The 12049-nt window shown below is 37.6% G+C and overlaps 1 protein-coding gene across 1 annotated transcript in view; it reads left to right on the top strand.

Moving 5' to 3' along the window:
- The first annotated feature begins 577 nt into the window (after positions 1-577).
- Positions 578-12049, top strand: part of CDC37L1 (cell division cycle 37 like 1, HSP90 cochaperone) — a 38063-nt gene continuing 26591 nt past the window's right edge. The window contains exons 1-3 of the mRNA XM_069090786.1: positions 578-888; positions 5206-5487; positions 9650-9743. Coding sequence (XP_068946887.1) covers positions 757-888; positions 5206-5487; positions 9650-9743 — 508 coding nt within the window. The 5' untranslated portion in view covers positions 578-756. The remainder of the gene's footprint in view (positions 889-5205; positions 5488-9649; positions 9744-12049) is intronic.

The following is a 12049-nucleotide window of genomic DNA, read 5'->3' as shown; positions in this document are numbered from 1 at the left end:
CAAATGCCCAGCTCCTTGTAAACCTCAAAGCCCTACAGAAAGGTCATCTATTTTCATTTTATTACAGCATAAAATCATTATCGTTAACGTTTAACTTCCGGGCATGTTTCCTCATTTGTAAAACAGGGACGTTACTTGCAAAGGGGAGGGAGAAATATCCTACCTACCTCACAGTATTGCTAGTAGAGAGCTTTGTAAACTTTAAAGGGCTACAGAAACAAAATGATTATGAAACTATAATAATTATTATAGACTTGGGGGGTCCTTGCGGTCAAAATTATTAGTAATAAAAATAATGATCACGAGGAGTCGCCCGTGTCTTACGACTGCAGTTGAAAAAGTCTGCAGAAACCCAAGAAATGTAAACAAAAAATAGTTCTAAATACACTATATACCACGGCTTTCAGCTGGAGGAAAAGTCAGCCTCTTTCCACACCCCCACTTCCTTTCCCTCACCAACCACGGCACAAGCCGAATCCCGCCCACGCGCCCGCCCCTTCCCCTTCTCCCCTTTCCCCCAGAGTTCCCCCTCAACCCAAGTGTGCTTCCGGAAGTGACGTTATTAAAACTCGGGACGTCTCTTTCCGCCGAGGGGCCGGGGCCAGGCAGACGCTTGGCGTGTGCTGAGTCTCCGCGCGCGGAGGGATTCTGGGTAACGGCCCCCCCACCGGGGGCGGCGGCTGCGGGGCAGCCGGTTCCGGTCTGCCGGGAGGCCGTTGAAAGTGGCGGTTTGCCGGGCCGGGGGGGAAAGGGGCTATGGAGCGGCCGTGGCCGCCGCCTGGACCCTGGAACCTCCCCCGGGACGGTGGGGAGGCTGACGAGGAGACGGAGCTGGATGTGTCTCCCGGCTCCTCCCGCTTCCCGCAGCCGCCTGGCGACAGCCCCCAGGTAAAGGGGCGAACTTGGGTGGGAGGGAGAGGGTCTGCCAGACCCCCGATCCCCCAGGGGTTGTGGGGGACGGGAGGGTCACCAGCCTCTGGACTGGCCCCTGCTCCTGCCCCGCCCCCCAGCCTTGTTCCCCTCGGTCACGGTCTCCGCCCGCTCGCTCTTCGCTGCATCAGGTTTCGGCTCGTTCCACACCCCCATCCCCATGGGAGTGGGGGAGGGTGTGGGTGCCTAATGCTGGAGGTAGATCAGCTGATAGGCGTCCTAATTGTGGGACTGGGGGGGTTAGTGGGAGTTGTACGGGGCAGCCCCTAAGGTCCTCTTTTCCACTCCTAAATCCTTTAATCTCTTCCCTTCCTTTGAACTCAGTTTCCTCTTGTATGCAATGAAAGAATTACTGTAGGTACCTTTTCAACTCCAAACTCTACAACCTGATCGCCCCTACCCTTCTCTACTTCCTTGCCCACATAAGCACCTTTTCACTTTGGCTACTCTTCCCCCACTGGAAGAGGGGTGAGAATTGGCAGAATTGCCTCTCTCAACCTGAGACACAGAAAGTGAAATGTCGTAAAAATAAATAAATTAATTAAATGCACCAGTGTTTTGGGTTCCTAACATCAAACATGCTTGCTTTCTTTTTTTCTTTCTTTTTTGAGTAGTGCCCTGTAATGAAAAGAATAGTCGATTTGCCCCGCCTTGGGTTCGAATGTAGGCTAATTTATTATCTCGGCTGAAAGTAGCCTAATATCTGAATCTTAGTTTGTTCAACTCTAAAATGTGGAGGGTTAGCCTAGTTGAGAGGTTCTTAATCTTGTGTCATGGGCCCCTTTGGCACTCTGGTTTGGCTTGTGGACCTCTCCGGAGAATAATGTTTTGAAATGAATAAAATAAAATACATAGAATTTCAAAGGGAACCACTTATATTAAATGTAGTTTTCCCCCCAACCAACTTCACAGACCTAACGAAATCCATAGACATCTTAGAGATCCCTGGACTACTGAATGATCTCTAATGCTCCTACCAGCTCCATAGTGTGCTTATGCCAGTCTCCCCACCTACTACCCCCCCCCCCTAGGCACAGGTATACATGCCTTTTCACTTTGGCTGTTCTTTCCCTGAAAACCAGGAGGAAAGAATTTGGTAGCTTTGCTTTCAGAAATAAAGAAGGGGGGATTCTACAATGAGGTGTACCAGCCAATTCAGGTTCACTTTGCCAGTTTAATACTAGCCCTAATGGAAACAGCTTTGAATTTGAAGTCAGAAAACATGGATTTGAATATATGATTTGGGGTGAATAAAATTGCAAAGAAATCTTTTTTTTTAAAGGAGATTGAACTGGTAATTGCTGACATTCCTTCCAGTTCTAAATTCTGTGAGCCACATTCTGAAAGAAGCTGAAGCAGACCTTCCTCATAATGCCATATAAACTTTTAGCAGATTGCTATCTGTATTTTCTTAGCTCTGTGTAAATTTTAAATAAACTTGCCTTGTCCTTTTTGTGTAGTTCTTTGGTCACTTTGGTGAAACCGATACTAATGGAGGAAGAAGTAACAGTCTGCTTGTTCCCTGAGCAAAATTCTAATGAAATTTCAGGAATCTTCTTTGACATCTGACTCAATTGTTGTGATCCTGGCTTTTATTTTTGTATTAGACTGCATCCCACCCTTATTCAAATGACCATTGCCCTTTTGTTTACATAACATTTTTGTCTGTACTTTACATTATATTATATGAAAACATGTTTGGCCAAAGCCTCCTTTTCCCCTCTAAGACTAAACTTCCACACCTGTAAAAGGGGGTGCTGAATCCTTTCTAGTACCAACTACAATGAATTGTCAAAAGGATCAAATAAGACAAAACTATGTAAAGTCATCTATTTTATATGTATGTGTAAAACATAAAATATCAGCAGGTCTGGAATGTCAGGCTCTCATTCCCCTTAAGTAACTACCTAAGTAGACTCTTCAAGTCTTGAATCTTGTCCTAAGAAGTACTTTTCAGTGTCCTACTTTACCTTATTCTGTTTTTATCCTTACCTGAAAGTGTTTTGGGAAGAGTTCTCCAGGCCAAAGAGTTGTAATTATTTCCAGTGAAATGAAAGTGTCTACCTTCCATCATTCTTGCAAAATGAATAGATCCTTAAAGATGCTTTATGGAAAATTAGCATTTTTCCCTAAACTCATTTTTGTATATGATAATAAAAATTTATTATTTAGAAGTATGGCATTTACAAAGAAACCAATCACTGATCCATTCCCCAGCTGATAGACCAGAATTAGGTTTTACAACCACAGACACCTGAGAAATGAAGACAATATAAAAGAATTGATGAGTCAGCACCCTAATTATGAACTAGTAATGTCATCTTTATATGTGGAAGATAACTTTGAAGAAAGATTGTACAGCAATTTCTGTAATCAGTTTTGCAGGCACAAGAAAGAATAGATCTTTTAAGTTTTTCAAAGAAATTTCAGTTCAAAGAGATTGCTTCACAAAAGTGCTCCCAAAAGAAAATCTATTTTGAGTGGGTGAGGTTTTTTTTCCCTTTTGTGCGTAGGGTGGTGAGGGGAGCTGTATACTTTGATCGAAGTTGTGAGGCACAACTCAACCTTATTTGGATAAAATGCTCTGTCAATGATATTTCAGCTTGCAAAGTAGTAGCTTGATTGATACTAGTTTTGGTCATTTGTTTGCTTTAAGCACACTTAAGATGCTTGTTTTTCTTTCTGGCTTTAAAAACTTTTAAGTTTCCATATTAGAACCAGCAAGAATAAAATGTTTATCACACTTTGTAAACATTCTTCAAGTCTTAAATTTCTGGTTCCGTTTTTGCCAGTGAAGAAAAGACAAGGTATCTAAGGGCTTATGAGTCCTCATATTCCAGTTATGTGAAGAAGTAGAAGTTAGACTGAAAACAGTTTACTTAAATAAGACTGATGCTAATAGCTATCTTCTTTAGATTTTACAAATAATTAGTAGTTCTGTATAAAGTATGAAAACTGAATATGAAACAAAGATTTTTTTCTCAGTGTAAAATGTTTAGAAACTTAAATTATAATCTGGTCTTGACATTTATTAAGTATATAGCAATTGGCAAGTCATTAACCTCTTTTTAAAATGTTAGTATTTGTACTACCAACACATAGGAGTGCTTTGAACAGAGTGCTTTCATTTGCAAAGTGTGGTATATATGTAAAGTATTGCAGATTAGAATATAAGCACGGGGTGAACATTTACAAAATCCTGAAATGCTGAGTGGGTACTACATCTGGATTTAAGAGTATGCCCATTTGTCCTATATTCCAGGTTTGCCTGAAGCTGGGCTTTGCTTGAGGATTCCCTTGCCTTTTAAAGGCACATAGTATTTAAAATGCAGATAATCTGCAGCTGAGGGAGCATATTTGGCTAGGTAATTTACAATTAATGAAGAACTTTTTTTTTTTGGAGGTGGAAGACAGGGCAATTGGGGTTAAGTGACTTGCCCAAGGTCATATAGGTAGTAAGTGTTAAATGTCTGAGGTCGGATTTGGACTCAGGTCCTCCTGACTCCAGGGCCAGTGCTCTCTGTTCACTGTGACACCTAGCTACCCTTAATGAACAACTTCTTAAGTGGTCAAAAATAAGTCCTTCAACATACCTTCTTAAAAAAAGAAAGCACTTTCACATTTTTAATTCTTTTAATAGGGCTAAATGAAAGCAACACCTGAACCTTTTTCAAATTGAGAAATAAAAATACGAACATAAATACTGTTTTATTTTAGAGTAAGAGACTTCAGTCACTAAGGACTAGAATTCCACGTATGCATACAGATAGGAAAAAAGGAATCACTTCTTGGTATTCCTTGGTATAAGGATGTTCTCTACAGAAGAGAACTCCAGAGATTTTGTTTTCATTGTATGAAGGAGGAGAGAGAATATAGACTTCTGTTTCTATTGCTTTAATTATTACAAGATAATAAGCAAATGTTTGAGGCCAAAATACATGAGCCATTGTATTGCTGTGTGGGTTACCAAAAATCCCTACCCTTTAAAAGTTTTATATTGTAGCTGGGAATACAAGACAGCACTACAAGGTCGTATATATTAAACGGTAAGCGAGCTGCACATACAATAAAGATGCAATACTTGGAGTTTTTTTTTCCCTAGTTATTCTCTGACAAACTTTAAAAAAGTTTAACTGACTTGGAAAATTTGGGTAATCTCTGCTAATGAAAATTGGAAATGTTTGACCACTGTGAAATACAATCTAAAGTAAAATATTGCACAAATATGCTTTGTTTCCTTCAATTGTTACAAATAATGTTTTGTTCTCCATCCAGATGTATAGCCAAGGGATTGAACTGGCTTGCCAAAAGCAGAAAGAGTTTGTGAAAAGCTCTGTAGCGTGCAAATGGAATCTAGCTGAAGCTCAGCAGAAACTTGGTAGTTTAGCACTGCATAATTCTGAGTCCCTGGATCAGGAACATGCCAAAGCACAAACAGCAGTGTCAGAACTGAGGCAAAGGGAAGAAGAGTGGAGACAAAAAGAAGAGGCCCTGGTACAGCGAGAGAGAATGTGTTTGTGGAACATGGATGCCATTAGCAAGGATGTTTTTAATAAGGTACAAGCTTTTATTGGGAATTACAAACAAAGCAAAAACTATCAATACACATATATCTTTGTGGACTTTTATTATCCTAGCGTTAGAATATCTGTATTAACAAAATAGTCATTATCTACCAATTTTTCCCCAAAATTTCAATAAAGATTTATAGAAATTGTTACCAGTAACAAATACCCCCCAATACTATGTTTGATGTGGCCAGTTCTTGATAATAGCTACAAATTACAGTGTTGATTGTATAAAACTAATTTGTAGCTACTGAATTTGTTTAATTGCTAATAGCCTTTTCCATTTAGTTTACTAACATACCTGCAGTAAACCCTTAGTTATATAATATTTACTTATTGGTGGAGTTACTAGTATTGGAAGGGATATTTCAAATAATCTAGCCCTTTATTCTTTCTCTAAAAAATACTGTACCTAAGACTATAGTGTAAGGTAGGGGGTCAGCAATTACTTCAAGCAGCAATTCTTTTCCTGACTGTGCCATTGACTGACTAGCTTTATCAACCAAGGCACATGATCAAACCTTTATGACTATGTTCTTCTCTCAAGAAGAAAAGAGCTTACGTTCTAATTCTAGAGACATAGAACTTCTAGGTGAGATAGTGACCTAGAGGTCTAGTTCAGCCTCCCTATTTTACTGATGAAGCAACTGAGAAAGAAAGGGTAAATAAAGTACCAAAGTTTGCAATTCTTGTTAGTCAGTTAGAGGGGAAATTTCCTGATACTGGAAGCTGAAAGAAACTAAATTTAGTCAGTCTAGGAAAGTAGTTGAATATCCTTCTCTAAATATCATTGATAATGGAATAGATATCAGTTTTTATGGAAAATTACAAAGTTGAAGGATAGAAAGGTGATAATGAAAGAACTAGTTTTGAAGTCAGAATATCTGGATTCAGAACCAGGACTGCTACTTATTACTCGTGTGACCTTAGACAAGTAATTTATAACATCTTCAGGCCCATTTACTCTTGTTAAAGAGAGGTTTTAATTAGATTAAGTTTTCTTTGAACTCTAAGTCCTATGACTAGGTGACCTTAAAAGTCTATTTTCCCTATTTGACGATTTCCAAAATTGGACATTTCTGATCACATAAATCTATGGAATAGTTGTTGGATTTCATCTAAGATCATTGTTGAGCACACTCTCATAATAATATGTGAGTCCATAATTTCAGCCCTTCACAAATACAATTTTAAGAAATATCAGTATAACAAGAATCAGTTGGCATTATATTGAAACCCTCAGAGTAGTAGTTAAGGAATTGGGGATCCAGGGAGCCAAATTCTGTTATCATGAAAAGAAGTTGAGGTATCTAACTACATAGGAAGCCTTTTTATTACTTTTTACCTTCTAAGTAATATCTATTAACAAAAAAAAATTTTAATAATAAGGCCAGGCTATTGTTGAAGTTACCATTCTCTATGTAGTAGTGACATAGTATAATTATCTATCTGATAGCAAATGAATACTTCTTTTAGCAGATTGAGCTACAGCAGTAATGTTTATTTTGCAGAAACATAGTAATTAAATACAAAGCATAGAAGATAATTCTGATAACTATGCCATATAGTTACAGAGAATGGATTTTTGTAAAATGAAAAACCTGCGCTTTAGAGCAAATGTTACTGCTCTCACCATTAACAAATACTTTAAGAACTTTCTTATTAGGTTACAGTCTTGGACACACTAGAATTGACACCACAGTGTAAGATGAATGCGATAAAATGTATAATAATGAATTGTCCTACAGAAAGACATAATTGTTCTCGGTTGATCTAAAAGTTAGGGCACACCATAAATATACCAGTTCCCTTTAGTGGCCCACTATGAACTATATTACCCATCTGGCATGCTGCTTCATCCTTAGGATTTAGCAGCCTTTCCATCTTTCCTTCGACTGAGCTCTTTAAGTATTGTCTCCCCTGAGTTAGAGTGCATGATCTCCTTCGGATCAAGGACTGTTGATTTTCCTGTTTGTATCCCCAGAGCTTAGCACAATGTTTGACACATAGAAAGTGCTTAATAAATGTTTATTCATTCAAGAGCGTATCTTAAACCTTTTTTGAATTTCTCTTTTTGGCCTGGTTCATCAGTTTGGGGAAAAGGGAGTGTTACAGAAGTTTGCTTATCATGCTGCCCCACCTCCTGACAAAGAGGTGATGGATTTGAGGTGCAGAAGGAGACAGATTTTTTGGATATGGCCAGTGTGGGAATTTGTTTTGTTTGACTATGTATATATCTTACAAAGGTTTTGTTTTTGCTTTCCCAGTGGTGAATGTGGGTGGGAAGAAGAGAAAATGGATTTAATTTTTTTTTAAAGAATTTTGCATATCCAGGATGCAAAGATCATACTTTTATCCTGTTATCCTTTCCTTAGCTTGATTAAGCTAAAAGTTAGGTCTCCTTTTTTCATATATAGTTGTCTTTACTTTTTACCTCTGATCATTTTAAACTTTTAGACTGCTCTCCATTTCCATTCACTTTAGTTGCCCTTCTCTGACTCTTTTCCTTCTTCATTTCCATCTATCTCTTTTGACTCACAGTGTCCAGAAATATAAAATATTTTAGGGTGAATACCTATCTCAAGATAAAGGACAAGGACATATGTCTAACTAAATGCCAAATGAAGACAGAGAATGCATGTTCTAGAATTGATGAATAGCTTTTGTCATGTTATTGTCAATTATCTATTAAGTTCTCCTTAAAAATAGGTTAACTTTAGAAAATCAGTTGCGTCACAAGCATTTTGTCTAGGGAGAAGAAGATCATAGGATCATTGATTTGGAGCTGGAAGGGGCCTTAGACACCATCTGCCAACCCCCTCACTTTACAGATAAGAAACTAAGGTCCACAGAGGGGAAGTTCCTTGTCCAAGGTCACACAGCTAGGAAGTGGCAGGCCTGAGATGCTATAATATTCAACTCTTATCAACAGTTTCTTTTTAAACCTAGTTTCTTACCTGACCTGAATTTGTCAGAAGTTAATTTAGAATGCATTATAATGAATAGTGCCTTTTTACATAGACTTAGTCTAGTTTAAATTTATAATTGTTGTAAGGTGATTCAAGTTATGGAGATGGGATCTGGATGACAATTTACTGAGAAAAGAATTAGCAGGAAATAATAATTTTATGTGTGTTTTTTTAATACTTGCTAATTCTAAGAGCTGGCAGAAAAGTCGAATGTGATTTTTATTTAGGGCAGTGATGATCTCAGTGTATCATTGTGATCACAGAATGTTCTGAAAAAATTGTTCTTCAATGGTTTCCCTAGCTAAGTAAGAACTTGATTTAATGTCCTTTTTTGTATTTACTTAATGGAAAGACAAGTCCTTTAATAGAGCTTTCAAACTGTTTTAAGAACAAAACTTTTTTTTAACTTCCCTATAAAGTTTATGAGAAATTTCAGCTAAATTTTGCCTTCTTGTTCATGAATTATCAGAGATTTTTAAAAGTAATTGTACATCTTACCTTAGTTTGATCAGGATTTCTGGGCTCATTTTCAGTTGCAACTAACTAGGGCTATAGACAGAAATCTTTATAGAAAATTAAATCAGTTATTAAGTATATGCCCATTTTATCTCTAGATAAGTGTCCAACTCTAGAATAGTGTGCATTTCTAGTCACCATACCTTTAGAAAGAAAGAATAGAAATGGAGAAGTTGCAAAGAACATTAACTAAAGTGATTTAGTGAACTAAAATGGGAGGTTGTATTATAAAAATAGTTTTAAAAGAAAGCTGAAAATTCCCAGTGGGGCTAGGACCATGTGTTACAGAAATTTTGTATCTCACACAGTGCTTACAGTATTATGTTTATTGAATTGGCTGGTTTATTTCAAGCGTATCTACTTCTAAACTTCAGCAATTTAAAATTCAAGTTTAGTTGTTTTTTCTACATGACCTTAGATAATAATAGGTTGTTTGTTTTTTAACTAAAAAAATGCTGTGGAGGAAAAATTGGTTTAAAGGGCAGTCTATTAAGTCTTGGAGTTGGATCAATTTAGTGATAGAGTTTCCTCTGTCCAACAGAAGGATGTCTAGACTTATATGATGATTGAACTTTGAAAGAATATCAAAAAAGGCCTACTCAGATATTCTAGGTCATATGAGGTGGAGAAATATTCTGATTACTTTATATAAATTATTTTTCTCAGAGTTTTATTAATCAAGATAAAAGTAAAGAAATAGAAGATGAAGATAAATCCAAATCATTTATGCAGAAATATGAACAAAAGATTAGACATTTTGGTAAGTACCTCACTTGAATTTCCTTTTTTTGTAATTCTTGGTACCATCTGTGCTAAAAATGTGAATATAAAATATGGAACACAAAAAAAGGTAAATGCCAACCAGGCACTAGTTCTCGGACTATTTCTGACATAATTATATGGCTGTGGTTGCAGAGTATTTGTTTTTTGGTTTTTTGGGGTTTTTTTGATCAAAGATTGAGCAGAGTGATAGGTAAAACCACCCAGTTAATAGAAGCAAAAATAAAAATTTTTATAGTACTAAGCTTTAAGATAAAACCATTTCTTTATTATATACAGCTTTAGACATTTCCTGCCAATCTCCAATTACTTTTCCTGCCTTTCCTCACCCTTCTTGGTCACTAATATCTTATGATTTCTGGCTAGGTATTAAATTTTTTTTTTCAAACTTTTGTTACTTAAATAAGTAACCAGAAAGAACACTGAAATACATACTAAGTCATTCTGGTGTGAAGGAGGACACTGACTACTTAAGGGCACCAGAAAGACTTCTTGTAAGATGTAATTAAGCTCAGCTCTGAAGGAGGCAGGCAGCAGTGAGGTGGGAGTGCTTCAGGCCCAGGGAATAGTTTGCAGAACCACCAAGGGTGGGAGATGAAATGTTGTGTATAGGGGGATAGATAGACTGGTTTGACTAAAATTTGGAGAGTCTACAGTGGAGTAGTGTGGCATTGTCTGAATTGACAGGTTGGAAGCTCTTATTTTGTGTTAAGGTTTTAAATGCCAAGTAGAAGAGCTTATAATTTTTTTTATCTTAGAGGCAGGAGGGAGCCACTGGAATCTATTGATCAAGGCAATGACATGCTTATACTTGTGGTTTGGGAAGATTACTTCTGCAGTTGTACAGGAAATGACAACAATAACCTCCTAATTTGTGTCCCTGCTACCAGTCTCTCTCTTTCACAAAACTGGCAAAGTGATATTCCTAAAGCATAGGTCTGACCATGTTGTTTCTTGAACAATAGATATCGGTGGTTCCCTGTTACCTCTAGGATAAAAAAATAACAACCACCAAACTCCTGTGTTTGGTATTTAAAGCCCTTCACAGTCCAGCTCTAGTCTTATTATACACCACTCTCCTCACATTCATTATATCTGGACTAATGAATATGAAGTTCTATATTGGTTGCACTGAGTTTGAGATGCCTGTGGGATATTTAGGTAGAAGTGTCCAATAGTCAGTAGTATGAGACTTGAGCTCAGGAGAGATATACCTAGCCAGATAGATAGATCCGTAAGTCACCTCCGTACAAATAATTGAAACCATTGGATCTGGTGAGCTTACCAAGAGAGTGTAGAGAGAGAAAAGAGGGTCTAAGACCAAAACTTTGAGGTAAACCTATAGTTAAAGGGCAAGAGATGGATTATCCAGTAAAGGAACCTGAGAAAGGATGGCCATGTAGACCTAGGAGAGCAAGGAGTGGACAATTTCCAAAAAATGCTGAGAAGAAAGTATCTAGGAAGAAGCGGTTTCCAAGAGTGTCATGCTGCAGAGATTAGGAAGAAACAAGAAAAGGCATTTTGATTTAGTAATTGAGATCTTTGGCATCCTTGGAGAGAATTGTTTCAACTGAGCAGCAAAGTTATAATCCACACTGAAACAAAATGGGAATTGGATGAGACGGAAAATATAGAAAGAAGACAAACATAGTCAATGTTGGCAGAACTATGGGAAGGCAGGCACACTAGTGAATTGATCCAACAGTTCTAAAAGAGTATTGGGAATCATACCCAAAAAGTCACTGAACTGTATATACCCTTTGAATCAGTGATGGCACAGTTTGGTGTTTAACTTCATGAAGGTTAAAAGAAGAAAAGTTCCCATATAGATAAAAATATGTAGCTACATTCTTTGTAGTAGCAAAGAACTGGAAAGCAGGTAAGTACTAACCAACTGTAGAATGGCTGGAGAGTTTGTGGTATGTGGATATAATGGAATATTGCTGTGCTGTAAGAAGTAACTAATGTGGGGCGGCCAGGTAGCACAGCGAGTAAGAGCACCACCCCCAGTGTTGGGATGACCTGGGGATCGAATCCAGGCTCAGATACTTAGCACCACACCCAGAAATAACTGGCTGTGTAACCTTGAGCAAGGTTTGAATTTGCTCTGATTCCAATTGCTTTGAAAAAAAAAAAAGAAATAACTAATGTGAAAAATTAAAAGAAATTTGAGAAAACCTCATGAACTGATAAAAAGCAAAGTGAACAGAGCCAGGAGAACAGTTGCACAATGTTCATAATAATTTAAAGGAAAACAGCATTTAACAGAACTCTTATCTGTACAGT

The sequence above is a fragment of the Petaurus breviceps genome, unplaced genomic scaffold (assembly GCF_028583685.1).
Source record: "Petaurus breviceps papuanus isolate PSGF00001 unplaced genomic scaffold, PetGlider_PUasm1.0 187, whole genome shotgun sequence".
Lineage (NCBI taxonomy): Eukaryota > Metazoa > Chordata > Mammalia > Diprotodontia > Petauridae > Petaurus > Petaurus breviceps.
Note: the sequence above shows the minus strand (reverse complement) of the source record. Positions and strands in the feature narration are given on the sequence as shown.